Here is a 19,613-nt window from a genome sequence, read left to right on the forward strand (position 1 = left end):
GAATCTGTCACTATCCAGCTGTGTCCCTTATCTGATGAGTCCCCCGTCCCTCAGAAACTCACTCCACATGAGCTTTTTCCATTTTATTTCCCTCCTATTCCTCCTTGGTCAAAGCATGTCTAAGGCCACCTGCCTCTTTGTGAAGGATATGATATACAAATTCATTTTTGGAATTATTTAAATAAAAGGTATCTCTGAGTTCAAGGCTGAGACAATCTTGAGAGAGATTTCTTTGAGTGGGGGTCTCCCCTGGACTGTCCAACACACACTTGTAACTCTGGAAGTCTACTTACCAGTTGCTTACATGTTTTTGAGCATCTTCTAATTATAGCTTCCCTTCCTACACCAGTTCTTAGTTTTCTAGATCTAGAAAACCGCTATTCTACAGGCCACAAAAGACTAGAGCTATGGGGAAAAATGTTTCAAAGTCCAGAAGAGTTGACTAGACCCTGTGAAATCCAAGGCCAGTTCTAAAGAACAATCAGCAGAAAAGAGAGGACTTTTCAGCAAGCCACTGTAGGAGAATTTGGCCATCAGAGTTAGGGGAGAAAAAAATTTGTAGAATATTAACATTTTCAAGGTACCAGGGAGCTTAAAGGGCCTCAAGTCCAATGTTGTTACTTTGTAGAGTTAGCAAACAGATCCTACGAAGGCAAGAAAATTACCCTTGCCATCTCAGAAGCAGTTGCCAGAACCCAGGTCTCCACTCTTGCTGCCCAGAGCCTATAATTTAATAGAGGAATTTGGCACATTACATTCTGGAGGCATTTACTTTCCTATTTCAAAAGGGGATATCAGGGTTATGAATGCTTTCAATATTGACACCTTTTAGAAAGGTGTCTATAGTTATGGCCCAGAAAGAATTGTCCGGTATTCAGTCATGCTATTTTGAGACTGGTCCATCCAGGCTTGGAATTTTTCTGGACTCCATTAAAGTTACATTGGTTTTTAAGACATTTACTTGACTTTCACCACAGCCCAGAGGCATCAGCATGAAAATCCAGACACACATGCATTGAATGTATCATGTTTCTTACGATTCAGACAGTTTTTTTAGAAATTATACATATTCTACTGAGCTAAGAAAAGAAGAAAAGTATCTAGGCAAGAAGGTGCCTTAGTGTCTGTGCTTCTAAATTGCAGCCGGAGGGCAGCAGTACTGTGTACCCTGACCTGTTATACTGGTTTGGTGTGCATGTTTACCTTCTGTGGTGGAAAAAGTATCTCTGCATTCATCATCGTAAACCATGCCTGTGAGTGCCTTGAAATCTTTCTAAAACCCCAAAGGACTAACCAGTTTAGGACTGCTCCTTCCCAGTCTATAGAACTTTCGCAGCATTTTTAAGCAGGAAAAGTGTAAGAAGCTGTTGTTTAACCTGTGTTCCAGAAGGAAGGCTTTCACTAGCTCTAATTGATAGGTTGGAACACTTGAAGACCTGAGACATTTTGGAGTTGAAATTTACATATTAAGGCAACAGGGCGTTTTGGAGTTGGAACTTCCAGAAGCTCTGCTGAAGAGACCTTATTTTCTAAGGATAAATTTGAGCACATTTGGAGCAAGTAAAATTGCAGAAAATGTCAAGGCATGAAATCCCAGGTGAGTCTGACCTAAATGGGTTAGGCAAGGGTGCCTGGGAAGATGGCTGGGGGATTTTTCCCAGAGAGAGAATCCCTGGAGGAGGCAATGAGATTAGAAGATGAACTCTGAAATAATGTGTAAGAAACAGTTAATGAAAGCAGCATAACTGAGCTGAGGAGCACTTTTTTTCTTGTCTTTCTAAATGGATATAAGATCTTTGCTTTACTAGAAATAAAACAGCAAGCAATGTACTTGAATGGAACATTAGATAAAGGTGGTTAAAAACATGTACTCAGTTAAAACCTGCTGCTGGGGGAAAGGCCAATTCTCAAACACTTTGAAATTTAGAGTTTGTTCTGGACTTTTAAATGTTCTGAAAAGCACGGTTTAAGCTCCTTTGATTTAAATGATATTTTATGGCACTGCAATTATTTTAAAGGGAAACATTTTAAGTTTCAATTAAAGTCACTATAAAATCTTCTTGAAAAGCAGGTGACACATACCTACAGGATGACTTGGTTGTTTAAACATTATTATTAATGACACAATGAAAATTTTTCCATATATTTAAAAGGTTGGATCTGTCTTTACATCTGTTCCTTTTCTTAAAGAAATAAAACAAAGGGTGCAAGTAATGATCTGATGATTGTACATGTATAAACACCTTATAATTATTACATCGTATGCCTATTCTCTAGCTTTGGAAAGAGTTTAAACGAATTTGGCTAATTGAGTAGGACAGTAAGCCAGCCTTTTTTTGTATCACAGTTTTTGGGGAGAGGATTAACCAAGCACATACTTGACTTATTATTGCAAGGTATTACATTTGATACATGAGAGAAGAAGAAAAAAATGGGTGACTGACAAGATTGCAAAGAAAACGTGATTAGGATGAAAGCCCTTAAAGGGGTATTGAGCTTCAGTTCGATCCCTCCAGCTTCTAATCTCTCTTCAGGAAAAGTATGTGCAAATAGTTTTATTTGCCAGGGCTATTTTGTTGCTTTATTGATAGATGTTTAACCATCTCCATAGTTGAACACTTGAGAAGGTGCATTCAGAAATACCTGTATAGGGATGTCTGGCTGGCTTAGTTGGTACAGCATGTGACTCTTGATCTTGGGGTCATGAGTTCCAGCCCCACATTGGGCATAGAGCTCACTTTAAGATGCCTTTATAATTTATTGAAATACAATTCACCTGCCCTCTTTAAACCCCTGGTCACTGTAGTACAAGCTGTCTAGTGTGTACTTAAAAACAAAAAAACAAAAAACACAAAACAACAATAACGACAACAACGAAGATGTGACTTAGAGTATAGTACAAAATCCCATCTACTAAAAAATCCCAAAAGAGAAATATTTTGAAAAGTCAACTTCTGAACTTAATGCAATTCATGTAAATAAGCAAAAGATATGCGTGTACACCTGTTAAACAACACAATCAACTTTGGTGTGTGACTTCAGACCTTGGTAAATGATTCATTTCTGAGAATTAAACTCTTGAAACCATCCCATCTCTGTGATTCTCTTGGCTTTTCAAAAGTAAGTTCTTTTGCAAACAAAGTGTGAGAAGCAGAGAGAACTGCTTTCCTCTTTGTTTATGGACCTTTAATGCAATCACAGACAAGTCCTGTCTTCCTTTACACTACTGATAAATCTTGAAAAAAATCTTCATCACACCAATATTTTGTTGGTGGCCAGTTTCAGAGATGGGAAAAAATATTTTGCCACAAAAGGGGCAAAGTTGCTCCCACTCTTGCCAATTTTTGTTATTGTTATAATCACAGACCGCTATCTAAGAATTTATAGGGAAACCTAGGTATTTATAGTGAGTTTCATAGAGAAGATATGATGTAAACTGGCTCTGGCAGGTTTGGTAAAGTAGAATAAATGGTCAGAAGGAAGAAGGTCTTCCCTGGCAAAATAAACAAAGACAAGGCATAGAAATTATATCTATCCATTTATATACATGCTTGATTCTCCTCTTATTGGAAACAAAAGAATTTTCAAAACATTAATATTTTGAAATAGGCTACAAATAAGTAAGCATAACTAACCTTATGAAAAAAATAAGGTTAAAATAACAATTGAAATTTTGTATACCAAATATGTGGCAGAACATTCTATACAGCTACCAAACAGGTCACAAATTTGTTTTCAAGCTTCCTAGCAGACTAAAGAAAGTAAGAAATTGGTTTTAAGATTTATGGTGTTCAAATGATATAAACACGTATCACTTATTCAAGGGATGTGTTGAGATGGTGGCAGACATCAGAGTAATTTCTATAGGTGTCAGGGGGCAGGCCTAGCTAGAAGAGAGGGGTTTTATTAGGCAATACTGAGAAATACTGAGAAATAAAGTTAAGAGTTATAGAGACAGGGGCACCTGGGTGGCTCAGTTGGTTCAGCATCTGACTCTTGATCTCAGCTCAGGTCATGATCTCATGGTTTGTGATCTCTGTCTCTCTCAAGATAAATAGATAAACCTAAAAAAAATAAATAAAACATTATTATTTTCTTTTTGTTCATCCAAATTCCTATTTATTCATATCAAAATTAGAAACTTAAGGCAATATCATTACCTCAGTGCACTTGAAATTTATAAAATCTTTAAAGAGGGTTTATAATGCTACATCAATATTATTAACACCAGTGTGCTCTCCTCTATTCTTAATCTGTGTTTGTACACCACCTACTCCCCACTCCCCAACCAGATCTGCCACAGATTTGAACGTACTGATTCCTTTAGTTAACCAAAGTAAACATAAAATACCTATATAAAATCCAGTAAAAACTGCAGGGGAGACACTTAAGTAATACCATATACTTATATATATATATGTATATATACTTATATATATTATGCATATAAGCATAATAATGCTATGCTTATATGCAAGCAGGGGAGGGGCAGAGAGGGAGAGAAAGAATCCCAGAGCACAGAGCCAGGGACAGGGTATGAATCCAGGAAACCATGAGATCCTGACCTGAGCTGAAACCAAGAGTCTGTCACTCAATTGACAGAGCCACCCAAGCATCCCAATAATGTTTTTATTCTTAGGGCTGTGTTCTCATCAGTTGTAGGTTCATATTTTATATTCTTTTCAGTTTACCATTTGCTTTCTGTGGATTTCTTTTAGGCATTATTTTTTTTCTCTTGATTAGCAAATATAATATTTTTTATATTTCTAGGAATTTGTAATTACTAAATTATTTTTATCAAAATAGTCTTATGTGACTTGATAACATAACCCACAATAAGATTGGTATTTAGTTAATAAAATGTTCTGGAAAAGTAGTCTTCACATGAAATTTGCATTTACTTATGTTGATTAGATGGTAAATAATTTGTCTTTATAATCACATAAATATAAAGGGAAAAGAACTAGAATTTATTGGGTGCAAAATCAAGGCAGAGATTTACTAAGCAGATTATTTGAATCTCACAACAGTTTTGGACTTTTCTTTCTCCAACAAACACACCAAACTGAGACCTCTAAGACTCTGTGTATTGGTAGTTTAGGCTAAACTTCCTATGTTTGTTTCTTCCTGTCATTCAGTTATCAGATCAAATGTCATCTCAGTGGTATCTTCTCTATTCTCTCAAACTAGAACAGCCATTCTATCTTAATGCCTGATTTTAATTATTTTCATAGCTCATTGTGAGCCATTTTCTTCTTTCTTTCTTTCTTTCTTTCTTTCTTTCTTTCTTTCTTTCTTTCTTTCTTTCTTTTGTGTGTGTGTGTGTGTGTGTGTGTGTGTGTGTGTGTGTGTGTGTGTATTTTTGTATTGCCTATTTCTTGGCAATATTATGTTTTGTCTCTGAGATGAAAGATCATGGTGACTTGTTTATTTCTGTATTTCTAGTGCCTGGAGTGACAGCTAACATATAATACTGTATTTCAATAAGTATACATTTAATATGCTCAGAAAAAAGAAGATAAAATTCATACTGTTACTTCTGTGTATCTATCTATGCAATTTACATTTATTCTAACATGAAAATTAGTTGAGCATAAAGTAGCAGTCACTTAACATGGTAAATGCAAAATGAAATAAATTAAGACTTAACTAAAAAAAAAGGCAAATAAAAAAGTCTTAAGATGGACAGAGACGTGTTTCTAGAAGAAGAATAATTAGCATAGAGTCTATTCTAGGAGATTGGGAGCAGTGTGTTGTCATTCAGTACTAAAGCACTGGTTCCTTCTCATTTCCTCTAGTTCTGTAACTTGGGTTGGAGTTACCTAGGTGAGCTCTCGAAGAATTTCAGTATGAAATATTGGTTGTGGTGGTAGGGGAAAACATGTATTGAGTGTATACTGTGTGCCAGAGGCTGTTGTGAATGTCTGCATATTTAAGATTTACAACCACCCAATGAGAATTATATGCTCAAATGTAAATAATCGTATGACTATATCTTTGTTACAGAAAGAAAGCTGCCTTCTTGCTCAATTTCAAATTCATCTTCATCATTGTCCCTCATCACACAGTAATGGAAAACTGAGTTCATGTCATAATGGTGGGATTTGACAAAAATAAAATGCATTGGAGTGATACTTAAGGTAAAATTGGTGTTTGCTTTATTGAGCGCACAAGAAGGAAGAGCTTGTGGAAAACTAAATTTCTGGCTTAGGTGGCAGAGAGGATCATCCTGTTAGCTGATGTAGGGAATATAGGACAGGGAACAGTTTAGGAAGAGAAATAGGAGATTGTTTTAAAGAAAATGGCTTTAGGGGCGTCTGGATGACTCAGTCAGTTAAGCATCCAACTTCAGCTCAGGTCATGATCTCATTGTTGGCTCAAGCCCTGCCTAGGGCTCTGTGCTGACAGCTCAGAGCCTGGAGTCTGCTTCAGATTCTGTGTCTCCCTCTCTCTCTGCCCCTCTCCTGCTCATGCTCTGTCTCTCTCTGTCTCTCAAAAATGAATAAATGTTTAAAAATTAAAAAAAAAAAAGAAAATGGCTTTAAGCTACAAGTGTTATATATTGATGAAAGTGTTCAGGACCTAAGATGCAAAAATGGCAGTAGACCTTGGGAGAGAAAACTAGGATGGAATTAAAGAGTTGGAAATTACTAAAACTTAAGTCATAGATGCCACTGTGAGTAGGTGAGATTATACAAAAAAATGGATGTTAAAGTAAGAAGGAAAGATGGTGATAAAAAACAGTAACCTCTGAAATCTCAGCAGAAATGAAAGAAACAGAGGTGGAGTCATGGGACAAAAAGAAGATACAGATGACAGTGTTTTCAGGGAAGTGCATTGTGGGGAGTACCCTGTAAAATAGTGAAAAATATCAAACATCAGAATAGTCACAGGGTGATTCAAATTCAGAATTAAGGTGGGGTATGAGGAAGAAACAATTGGAGAATTATCAAGCATGAGGTAAAAAGAAAAGACGAAGTCACAAAGTCAGCCTGTAGGAGCTGGAAGGAGATTGTGCTGTGGGAAAGGGGCTTGATTGAGCTGGGGCGTGGGAGAAGAGTGGGGAAGAGTGAACGAAGGATGTAGTTCCATTGCAACAGTTCTATGAGTAGATATCATTTTCACTTTTCACAAATGAGGAAGCAGTGTCGGGGGAGAAGCTGAAGGGGCTAAAATAAGGGTGTGTCTGATGAGGATGAGGACTTGGTCTTTTTAGAGTAACTTTAAAGAGCAGGAGGGCAACTTTCTACACAGAAGACTAAGAAGACAGATCTGTTGAGTTATAGAGTGGAGTGGGTGATGGAGCTTATGCCAAATGGGCTGCATCTTTGCAATAAAGGATGAGTTCATCCAGCAGTTAGGGTGGGGCTGTGTGTGCGGTACTGATTCCATGAAAGAAAAATAAAAAGTCTGGCTAGAGAGGCTGGGAGATAGTGTCAGTGAATATGGGAATGCAACAGGGAAAAAAAAATGCTGGCTGATTATTAAGCCAGTTTTCATAGAGAACTGAGTGTGTGTTATTGGCTTGTCTGCAGAATTAGAGATTGTTATTCTGGAAGATTTACACTTTAAAACATGTAGCACCACCCAGTAAGCCTACTCCAGCTATTGTTTTCAGATTGCATGCCCCTGGACTATAGCAGAACTAGAAGAAGGAGTATATTTTATTACAAAATCATCCAGCTTTTTAAAAACAATGGAATACCCAGGCTTCACTGCCAATAAGCTTTTATAGTGGTATTTTCTCATCTATGTAACACTTGGAAACTGCCTATATGTAACACTGGCCTTACAGCATGAAATGTAGCAGACCTTTGAGATGATAGGGATTATAGACACACTTCCATTTGACTCTGTTTGAAGAAAGCAAAATAAGGTTGGGTCAGTTTTTATCCACTCAAAATTTTTAAGATGCTTACAAATAGAGTTTGTATAATTATGTTATTAACATTGATAATAATGAAAAGGGCAAGTAATACACTTGGACATTTAGTAAATACCAACGAGAGACTAAGCTATGATTTAAATCTAGGATATATCTGACTTCATTGTTTCTTAATCACCACATTCCCAGGTGTACCATTTTAAAAGAGCCACCTTTGGGGCACCTGGGTGGCTCAGTTGGTTAAACATCCCACTTCTGCTCAGGTCATGATCTCGCGGTTTGTGAGTTCCTGCCCCGCATCAGGCTCTGTGCTGACAGTTCACAGCCTGGAGCCTGCTTCGGATTCTGTGTCTCCTCCTCTCTCTGCCCCTCCCATGCTCATGCTCTGTCTCTCTCTGTCTCTCAATAATAAATAAACGTTAAAAAAAAATTTAAAGAGCTACCTTTAAAAACAAAACAAAAACACAGGACTGCCCAAGGAATGTTTCAAATTGTTGCCATTTATATCCGTATACAAAAATTAGTGACTCTTAATTTCTATTACTGGAAAAAAATATTTTATTCCCAGTCCATTCTATAACTGATATATCTGTTTTTCTATAGGTACTATATTCTGCACAAACTCACTTAACCTCATGTATACAAATAGTGTTTTTCTTTGGGTACATCCTGATTCTTCTTGTCCTACCTACCCGCACATCCTTATGATATTTCCATCATACCTGCATTCCTGGCACTTTTATTGAAGGTGATAAAGCTCTGAAGAAGTAGTTTGAAGTAAATGGATTCTACTAAATTCAAGAATGTTTTGACCATTAACCTTCAGTTCGAAGCTTTAGGTGACCACAGACTGGTGTAAAGGAATATAGATTTACCTCTACAAAATACACCTTAAAGAGGTTTTTAAACAATTGATGCTTTGCTGATGCAATGGATATTTCCTCTTCAGTGTTTTTAACTTAACAAATTACATGTAAAAGCCATAAACTCCTTTATATTATCCATAAACATAATAAAAAATGTTACACCACATAACTTTGACTCAGTCAATAATTCTAGGCTTAGCCTTAGGGTTTAAAGAGAAAATTATTCCTGTTACACATTTTAATTATGTCATAAACTTTGGGAAATAGCTATTGATCTTCAGCATCTGACATCAGAAAGTTGTTTCTTTCTTGTTCTGTAGCCAGTGAAAGTATGACATACAGACTAAAAGTGAAGAATTCCAGAGGAATCAAAGGTAATACATTCACAATAAAAGATGTTTTTAGTTGCATTTTGGTCACTTAAATGTTAAGAGATGTAAAGATCTCTGAACAACTTTCTGCTGGAAACTGGAAGCACACATGTGAATTAAGAAATATATTACTTTGTTTTAAGAAAAAGTTATTCTCTAGTGGTACTCTTGATTATCTCTAATATTTTAATACAAAAATAGGAGGGCTTATTAGGAACTTAAAAAAGTATGTTTAAGGTTTTCCAAACTTACATAGAGTGATGAATGTTGCAATTACCATTTTAGAAGTAATCACTTCATCATTTTTTGTCCTTGAATCAGTAAAATAGGTAAAAAGTTCCATTCTGTTAAAATTAAACAGACATCTAACATTAATGATGATGATGATGATGATGATGATGATGATGATGATAGTTACTATATGTTGAACTTTTATTAGGGGATGGACATCTTTAAACACATTAACTAAATGGCCAGATTTAAGCTTCACATCCACCATGTGAGAATGGGTCTCAGTTTCTCCATTTTACAGAAGGGTCAGAGAGATTATGAAAGTCTCCAGAGTATATAGGAACTAGGTGGTAGGGTTGGGATTCAAACCCAAGTCTGTAGGATTCATGTAATGATGGTTTTGGTTAGATATAGGCTTCTTAAGTTGTTATTTTCAGCAAGTTGGAAATTCTTTCAAGTTTAAAACTTTTAATGTAAGTAGATTTGTATTTAAATTTAAACATACCAAATTTAGTATTAGGCATTTGTTCATTCAACAAATATTTACGGACATACGATTATATGCCAGATACAGTGTTAAGAGCTTTTGAAGCTAAATTCAATGAGTCGTGGACCACAGTATCTTATAGTCTTTTGTGTGTGTGTGTGTGTGTGTGTGTGTGTAAGTGTGTGTGTGTAACTGTCACCATCACTCTATCTATATCTCTATATCTATACAGATATATAGATAGAATCACAAACAGAGTAGACTATATACTATATAGATATTGGTATTAGACTATATAGATATAGTATATCTATATCTATATCTATATCTATCTATCTATCTATCTATCTATCTATCTATCTATCTATTGCTTATGGAGCTTCAGAACTCTCTGATAACATTGTAGAATTACTCCCTCTTGAACTTTGGAATCTAATTAAAGGTATGGTCATTTGCTCAGATACTGTGATGCCTTGTGTGGTCAGTTTGGGGGCCTTGGTATCTTTATAACCCCAGCTATTAAGATACTATTTTAAGAACATCAGCAGGGAGTCTATATTGACTTTTCTTGCCACAGGGCACCCCCTACCTTCTCACAGTAGGAACTAATGAGTAGTAATCTTCAACCATTTCTTCCCTACCCTTTTCTTCCTAACCCACAGTGTAATTAAATCCCTTGGTAAAAGACTCTGTTAAGCATTCCATGTACATAATGCCCTTAATAGTGGCTCTGGATGCAATGGTTTGCACAAATCAATTTCATTTAGCTTTATTTATTTATTTATTTATTTTTAAAAATTTTTTTTTCAACGTTTATTTATTTTTGGGACAGAGAGAGACAGAGCATGAACGGGGGAGGGGCAGAGAGAGAGGGAGACACAGAATCGGAAACAGGCTCCAGGCTCTGAGCCATCAGCCCAGAGCCTGACGCAGGGCTCGAACTTGCGGACCGCGAGATCGTGACCTGGCTGAAGTCTGACGCTTAACCGACTGCGCCACCCAGGCGCCCCTTCATTTAGCTTTATTTAAAAAAACCTACAACTCAAAATATAATTTTTAAAATACAGAAGTCTATTTCTTTATTAAAAAAGTGCAATTTTCTCCAAAATATGCTTTAATTTGGAGGCTGTTTTTTTAGCTTCCACTAAAATTTTTGCACATATGGGGGTATAATCTTGTAGGGATATGTTATAGACAGTTAATTTTTAGACATGTCATGTGTAAGCAAAATTATGAAACCCAAATTTATTTTTAAATTTTTATTTTTTTTTTAGAAAGAGAGCAAGAGAGTGCAGGAGCAGGGGAGGGGGCAGACAGAGAGAAAGAGAGAGAGAGAGAGAGAGAGAGAGAGAGAGAGAGAATGAGAATGAATCCCAAGCAGGCTCCACCCTCAGTGTGGAACCGGACATGGGGCTCCATTCCACCACCCTGGGATCATGATCTGAGCAACATCAAGAATCGAATGCCCAGCCAACTGAGCCACCCAGGTGCCCCAGAAACCCAAATTTATTTTTTGTTTAATCTTAACATTGAAGAGAAACCAATGATAGGTGTAGATTGTCTCTTATCCGCATATAACTTTCTCCAAGGGTATACGTTGAGAATTATGTGAAATAAAGTGCCTTAGTCAGTTTAGTGCCTTTGATCAAACATTAGTCATGAGATTTAGGCATTTTATAAAGTTCATGTTTGTAAAGGGAGGTATGGAAATGCTACTATATGCAAGGTACTAATCCTGGCAATATTATTTAAGTTACCTGATTTTATTCTCACAACAGTATCTAAAGCAATTATCAGTTTTTAAGTTACCATATGTACACAAGTCTTCATGCCTGAAACCAAATAAATGGAAGGAGGGAAGTTTAAGCAAAAAAGGTGACACCTGATTCCTCCTTAAATGAAGGATTCCACTGTCAAATAAATGGACAGATTACTTCAGGGATGAGAAACCATTTGTACAAAGCATTGTGGCATGACTACTGTCTTTGGAAAATTCCAGTTGTTCGTTCATAGTATGTTCCCAGTAAACATCAGCTACTGCAGTTCTGACTTTGTTTTTCTGAGCTGACATAAAACATGTTTCCGGTCCACTGATTACCAGTGAGTTTTAAGGCTAGCTAAATTTTAAACAGAGTGGATGGTTGTATGCTGTTTTTACTGCAGCTCAGAACATGGATGCCTGTATAGTCTAGGCTTTGTGCCCATTCACCAGATTGCACGGGAGCATATGTGCACATGTCAAAGATGTTAACCACAGTTTGGGTGAGCAGCTTTTATGGAAAACACCAGATTTCTTCACAAATTTGCTCTTATATGAGAACAGAGTATCATTGCCTCCTGACCAGTCTCCCCTACTGATACTGAATGTGCCATGTTAAAATACTTGCATAGTGGACAAGAAGGCAGCATGGGGATTTCCTGGCCATCTTTCCTGCCAAATTGACTGGTTGCATTGCAGCAGGTGCACAGCAAAGTAGTTAAGAAGGTGCAGGTTGACAGAACGTGTGTGCTATGACTGCAGGCATTGTATGTGAATGACACGTCATGGCAAGTGTTGGCCTCAAGAGATTAGGCCCAGGGTTCTGGGGTGTAAGGACAATCTATATGCATATAAAAGCATCACTGAGTTGGTGAGCACTCAAGAAAAAATAACTTGACTGGGAGTCTACATAAACGAAGTACATTGCAATTCAATATATTTTTTGCTACTTAAATATTTTACAAATGTCCTATTTATATGAGTAGAGGCCATAAACATCTGTCTTGGGAGATGTGATTTTTTGACTACTGAAGAACTCACTCAGCTGCCAGGAGGACAGAGAGCCTGGTTTGTTAAAATTCATGATTGGGAACAAATCCAACATCATGCAATTCATTTTAAGAACACATTTAGCCCTTGGTATCAGTCTCTCCACTTCTAGGATGCCTGACATCTTATAGGTAACAACATAATAAACTTAATACAAGCTTCATTAATTGCTCACTACTTTTTAGAAATATTCAAAACGTGCAAGTAAAAAAGTAGGTTTTAGATGATAAAATAATCATTCACTGTGTAAACACGCACAAACATTTGCATAGAGATTTTCACAGAGCTATGGATTTCTTAAAATCTTTCCATGACCACTAGTTGACAGACCCCAGGATTAAGGATTTATATTTAATATATGTAAATTAAGGATCTAATATATATATTTACATGTACATTTTTTAAGAGACAGGGAAATATATTTTATGAGGAATTCATAATCCAAACAGAATTAAGATGATTTCTAAAGTCTTTTCTGTATCAAAAATTGTGTAATTCACTTGATGTCCTAGTACATTCATGTTAAGACTTATTAACCTTTCCCCCGAGAAACAAAAATACATACTATTTTCTAAAAACGAATTCTGGGGGTGCCTGAGTGGCTCAGTTGGTCAAGTGTCCAACTCTTGATCTTGCATCTGGCTCTGTGGTGAGAGCACAGAAGCTGCTTGGGATTCTCTGTCTCCATCTTTCTCTGCCCTTCCCCTGCTCATGCATGCACTCTTCTTTCTCAAAATAAAGAAACTTTAAAAAAAATTCTGTGTCCCTTAATTGTGACTAAAATAAACTAAACTATGCAGTATAAAAATGCAATGCAAAGAATTTTCTGCACTTTTTGATCAGCATTTAAAAGCAATCTCAAAATAAAGTAACATTGCCGATGTGGATTAAAGTAGAGTGTTATTTGCCTATTTTTTTTTTTTTAATTTCAAATGGACCATTAAAACTGAATGTGATTGTGCTATCTATAGAGATAAATGCTTAGGAGAGATAAAAATACTTTTAAGGTGCTCATATTAATACTTTAATTTTTTAAGTTGTGGTTACTAATCCCCTTAAAAATGGATTAAAGTAAAATACTGTGATCTTTTGGAAAAAATAAAATGTATTTTTTGAGACTTACATAAAAATCTAATATTTCAACCAGATTTATTTCCATCATATATGATGTAATCTATAACATATATTTATTTTAGTATAATCAGATATCAATAGCACACATAATCTTGGACATCAGCAGAATGATACGTTTTACACAAAAATATAAGAATCTCACCTCTTTATCATGGTATGTGCAAAAGTAGGGAAGGATACTGAATAGGGTTTTTGTGCTTATTCTAAGACCCCATCAGAGGGGCGCCTGGATGGTTAAAAGTCCGACTTTGGCTCAGGTCATGATCTCGGGGTTTGTGAGTTTGAGCCCCACGTCAGGCTCTGTGCTGACAGCTCAGAGCCTGGAGCCTACTTTGGATTCTGTCTCTCCCTCTCTCTGCCCCTCCCCTGCTCATGCTCTGTCTCTCTCTGTCTCAATAATAAACATTAAAAAATTAAAAAAAAAAAAGACTCCATCAGAATAAAACAATGAGTGAGACAAGACCCATGAAACCAGTTGTGGAGTAGTTGAAGTTCTTGTTTTTGTTTTTACTCTTCAACTTATTGCTACATTTCTTTTTATGGTTTATCATCCTTTAGCCTATTTCCTTTCTGTCCCTTCCATCATATAACCTTCTTATGTAACTTTAGCATAAAATGATTGAATAAAATTCTTCACAATCAATTGATATATTTTTAATGGTGGAATTTCAAGCATAAGTGGGTAATAGGTATTTGTGTGATTATATCTGTTCTGTATTCTTCAAAAATATCACATAGATGACATCTGTTGAGATTTTAAAGTCTTATTCTACCCACTTCCTCAATTTTCCCTCATTTACTGGGTCAGGAATTGGCTGGAAATCATTATAGCTAAATAAGTTCTATTGACTATGTTAATTATTTTTATCTTCTTCTGTTCTATTGTATTTTAGCCATGTTTTGTAGGATGGCCTGAAGGGAGGTATTTTCGACTGGCGTCTTAGTTGTGTGTTGTCTTAGCTCAGGCTGCTATAAAGGAATGCCATAGGCCGAGTGTCTTAAATCCCAGAAAGCTGTTTTTCACAGTTCTGGAGACTAGGAAATCCAAAATCAAGGCACCTGCAGGTTCCTTTCCTGGTGAGAACCCTCTTCCTGGCTTCCAGATGGCTGCCTTCTCTTATGTCCTCCCATGGCAGAAAGGGAGAGATCAATCTTGTCTCTCTTCCTCTTCCTGTAGGGACACTAATCAAATCAAGGGACCCTACCCTTATGACCTCAGCTAAACCTAATTACTTCTCAAAAGTCCCACCTCCAAATGCCATCATACTAGAGGTTTGGGCTTTGGCATATGAATTTTGGGAAGACACAAGCATTCAGTCCATAACTTGTGCCATTCCAACAAGTGACTTAGACTCTTGAGTTCTCTTTTCATATATTTTGCATCTATGCAAACATTCCTTTCCCTTCTTTCTCCATCAAATTTTGTATCTTGGCAATTCAGTACAACAGTTAGCAAACTTATGAAGTTTATCAGTGTGTTCTTAGAGGTAAATTAAATCGCTCTCCAGTTATCTGAAATTGAGGCCTCCTTTTGTGAATCAGCATATTGAGTAAATAGAGATTTCCTCAGTCTGTGCTCAGTTCTCAATTCTACCAATATTTGGCATCTGGAAACAGCCCCCACACACCACCCCCAAAACAAACAAACAAAAAATACCAAACCCAACAGCAAAATAAAAACATCATTTTGAATACAACTGTTTACTTCCTTGACTTTTTATTGCCTTTCAGTTTTGGTTTTGGGGACTAATTTTATTATAAATACATTTTCCTTAGGTTAAAGAGCCATAACTTTTAGTTTCTATAGCTATCTTAAATGTTTGAAGATATGTAATGTCGAATGTAAATTAGAATCGTTAAGTAGAATTGCAAAGAGGAAGTACAAAAAACCAATAAATAGTATAGCTACAAGACAAGAGGTTTGCTTGAATGTAAGGAAGGATTTTTGTATAGTTTAAAGATGATATGATTTTTTCCTCCTAAGAGAAGCAGGAATTTACTATCAGAAGAAAGTGAATTCCTTACAAACAGATATAGCCCAGCATTAAGTTGATCTGCTTCTAATTAGGAATGATATAGAGGATACTCCTGGAGTTATGTATGATGATTTTTGGCTGCTTCTAAAACCAACAGTGTTCTATTGAAATGTTAGTTCTTATGTATGAATTTGACAGGAAATCATCTTTAGGAGGAATACAAAGTGGAACCCTCAAATTTGGTTACTTAGCATTTGATTTTGAAATGATTTTGCAATTAACTCTGAATATATGGTAGAGTGATAAATATGTAGGCACAATCTAATAAGATCTTCAAGAATAAAATTTATGATACTTTGAGAAAAATCAGTGTTTAAATGATTAAACATAATGCTTAAACTGAGCATGTAGTCAATTATTGGTTGGTAGATTGAGGAATACCTGGATGAAAGATTTTTATGTATTAATGAGCATTTTTTCCAAGTAAATATTTATATTATTATTATTTGAATCTTAATGGGATTGGGCCAAACTGTTGAATTATTGTTCCATAGGAAAATTTATGACCTAGCCAGCAAAAACTTCATAAAACTGCATGAAAGAACATGTTCCTGTGAGAAATCTAAAACATTGCCCAAACCTTCATATTTTGGATTAAGTGTTTTAAAGTACCTTAATTTATAGGTCTTGCCTCCTGGGATTAGGTGTCTCATGTTACTGTATGTCTAGTGTCTGTGATGATTGTTTGATCCGTTGATGAGGACAAAATGACTGTAGCCTTTTTCTCTCTGCCAGTAAGCTCGATATGTTCTTTTTTTTTTTTTTTTTTTTCTGTCCCAGTACATTACAGCAAGGAATGGTTCATTCTAGTTTTTCTTCCCCGTACCCCGGCTCTCCTATTATTCATTAAATAAGTCATATCTGATGTCTGATTCCTCTCGTATTAGTGTGCCTTAGAAGACACATAAGATGAAAAATGGCCAGTTAGATGAAAGAAGAGCCACGTGTTTCTTTGTTCTTCTTTATTAAAAGAATGCATAAACAAGAGAACTCAATGTGCAATGCCACACTTTTCTGCAGGCTATGAGTGTTTATGTAAAATTCTCTACTATGGTCTTCAATCTCAGTAAGCATGTTTAGTTAAAGTTATTTTATGTAACTGTGTATGAGACAGATTTTATAGTTTTTCCAGGACAGGATAAGCCAAATAGCATTGATTTTTGTTTTTAGTTTGTTTGAGCTTATAGCAGCATAAATGGCCTTCCAGTGCACAAGTAGAGATTTCCAAGGTATATTATTTTTTTAACTTTTAAAATTCTTTGATTTTTTACTTTCTTCTATTGAGAGAGAGTGTGAATGGGGGAGAGAGGCAGAAAGAGAGAAAGAGAATCTTAAGCAGGTTCCACGCTCAGCACGGAGCCAGATGTGGGGCTTGATCCCACAACCCTTGGATCGTGATCTGAGCTGATCCAGAGTCTGATGCTTAACTGACTGTGTCACCCTTGCATCCCCAAGGAATTTTATATTTACTATGGCCTCCTGTACTTACTAATAAATGTACTAAATACATGTCCTTTTTAAAAAATGTTTATTTATTTTGAGAGACAGAGAGAGGCAGAGCATGAGATAGGTAGAGGCAGAGAGAGAGGGAGAAGATACAGAATTTGAGCTGTCAGCACAGAGTCCAGTGCGGGGCTCGAACCCACAAACTGTAAGATCATGACCTGAACTGAAGTCTGATGCTTAACTGGCTGAGCCACCCAGGTGCCCCACAAATTATATTATTTTCCATATGATTTTTAAATTTCTATGTATTAAGTTTTTATACATCTATCAATGTCTTCTATGTGAATATTTGCTTCAAAAGAATTTTAAACATCTATATTTTAAAATTCAAGTGAATAACAGATTGATTAATCATAATTTTCTTATCCTCACTTCTCATCCCACCAGCTACAGTTCCATTTTTCTTACTTCCTTATAGCAAAATTTCTTTAAATAAGTGTCCCTAATTGCTGCTTCCTATTTTTTTCATCCTATTTTATTTTAAGCCCATTTTTGTCAGGCACTTGCTTAGAACACTTAACCAAAACTATCCTTATCTGGGTCAGTAAATTATTTTCATCTCTAAGTTCATTAGTAAATTCTTAATCCTTATCCTATTTAATCTATGAGCAGCATTTAACAGTGTTGATCACTCTTTCCTCCTTTTTGGGCCCTAGGATATCACACTTTCTTGGTTTCCCCTTACTTTACTAGCAATTCCTTGGAAATCTCCTTTGCAGGCTTATCCACCTATACACACTCTCTTAAAGGTGGAGTTCCCAGGAGTCAGTCCTTGGTTTTCTTCTGTCTTTCCTTCCTCTTTAGTGATCTCATATCAGCTCTATGTTAACAGCTTTCAACTTGCCATTTCCACTTCTGACCATTTTTTTGAACCCTAGACTCATATGGCCAATTATGTACTCAGCATCTCTACCTGGATGTTTAACACGCATCTCAAACTATGCTATACTTTTTTTCTTAAGTTTATTTCTTTATTTTGAGAGACAGAGTGTGAGTGGGGAAGGATAGAGAAAAAGGGCGAGAGGGAGAATCCCAAGCAGGTTCCACACACTCAGTGCCCAGAGCCCTACATGTTGCTTAAACTCACAAAATTGTGAGTTCATGACCTGAGCCGAAATCAAGAGACAGATGCTTAAACAACTGAGCCACCCAGGCACGCTGAAACTATGTTATACTTCTGATAATTTCTCCCAAACCTGCTGTGGTACAACACCTTTCAGTAGAAAGGAACTCCATCCTTCCAGTTGCTTACCCTAAAAAAAAAAAAAAAAATTTAAAGGCTAAAACAAACACAGAAACTCTGTGTCTCTCTCTCTCTCTCTCTCTCTCTATCTCTCTCTTTTTTCTCTTTTTTTCATAGCCTACATTTAGTCCATTGGGAAATGCTAATGTTTATGCCTTCAGAATATGTCCAGAGTTTGACTACTCCTCACTTCCACCAATACCACTATGGTCTCACTTACCATCATCTCTTGTTTACAGTATTTCACTAGTGTTGTAACTGGTTTTCTCCTTCTGCCTTGGCCTCCTTACAACTTATCATCTGCATAGTCACAGTAGCCATCCTAGAATATGCCTGATATGCTTCTACTTTAGGGCCCTATACTAGCTTTCCCCTCTGCTTGGATTGCTTCTCATAGACATCCACTTGGCTTGACTCTTTCATCTATCTTGCCTTTGCTCAAATATTGCTTTCTTAATTAGGTATATCAGTTTTTTAGAGCTGCTATAATACATGAGTACAAACTGAGGGACTTGAAACAACAGAAATTTACTCTTTCTCAGTTCTAAAAGTCAGAAATCTGAAATCAGTGTAGTGATAGGTATCTCAGTCTGTTCAGGCCACTATAGCAACATACCATAGTGTAGCTGGTTTATAGACAATAGAAATTTATTTCTCACAGTTCTGGAGGCTGGGAAGTCTAAGATAAAATCATGGGAAATTCCCTTGTGTGGTGAGGGTCTGCTTTTCTGGTTCATAGACCACTATCATCTTCTCTCTCTGGCCTCACATAACTGAATGGGTGAGGGAGCTCTGGAGTATCCTTTAGAAGGGAGTCTCTGTTATAAGGGCACAAATCCCATTCATGAGGCTTCACCCTCATGACCTAATCACCTTCTAAAGTCCCCACTTCCAAATACCATCACACTGGGGATTAGGCTTCAACACACAAATTTTGGTGGTCGACGCAGGGAGACACAATCGTTCAGTTTGTAGCAATAGGTTGGTTCCTTCTGAAGGCTCTGAGGGAGAATCCATTCCATACCTCTCTTCCAGATTCTGGTGT

The 19,613-nt window shown here is 36.5% G+C and overlaps 1 protein-coding gene across 6 annotated transcripts in view; it reads left to right on the forward strand.

Moving 5' to 3' along the window:
* Positions 1-19,613, forward strand: part of NAALADL2 (N-acetylated alpha-linked acidic dipeptidase like 2) — a 1,339,397-nt gene that overhangs the window by 419,086 nt on the left and 900,698 nt on the right. The window contains exon 1 of one of the 6 annotated variants that reach the window (XM_040480790.1): positions 1,222-1,597. The exons of the other annotated variants lie outside the window; for them this stretch is intronic. Coding sequence (XP_040336724.1) covers positions 1,576-1,597 — 22 coding nt within the window. The 5' untranslated portion in view covers positions 1,222-1,575. Of the gene's footprint in view, positions 1-1,221; positions 1,598-19,613 lie in introns of those variants that run through there. 6 annotated transcript variants of the gene reach the window in all.

This window comes from Herpailurus yagouaroundi, unplaced genomic scaffold, assembly GCF_014898765.1.
Source record: "Herpailurus yagouaroundi ecotype Mexico unplaced genomic scaffold, PumYag 159, whole genome shotgun sequence".
Lineage (NCBI taxonomy): Eukaryota > Metazoa > Chordata > Mammalia > Carnivora > Felidae > Herpailurus > Herpailurus yagouaroundi.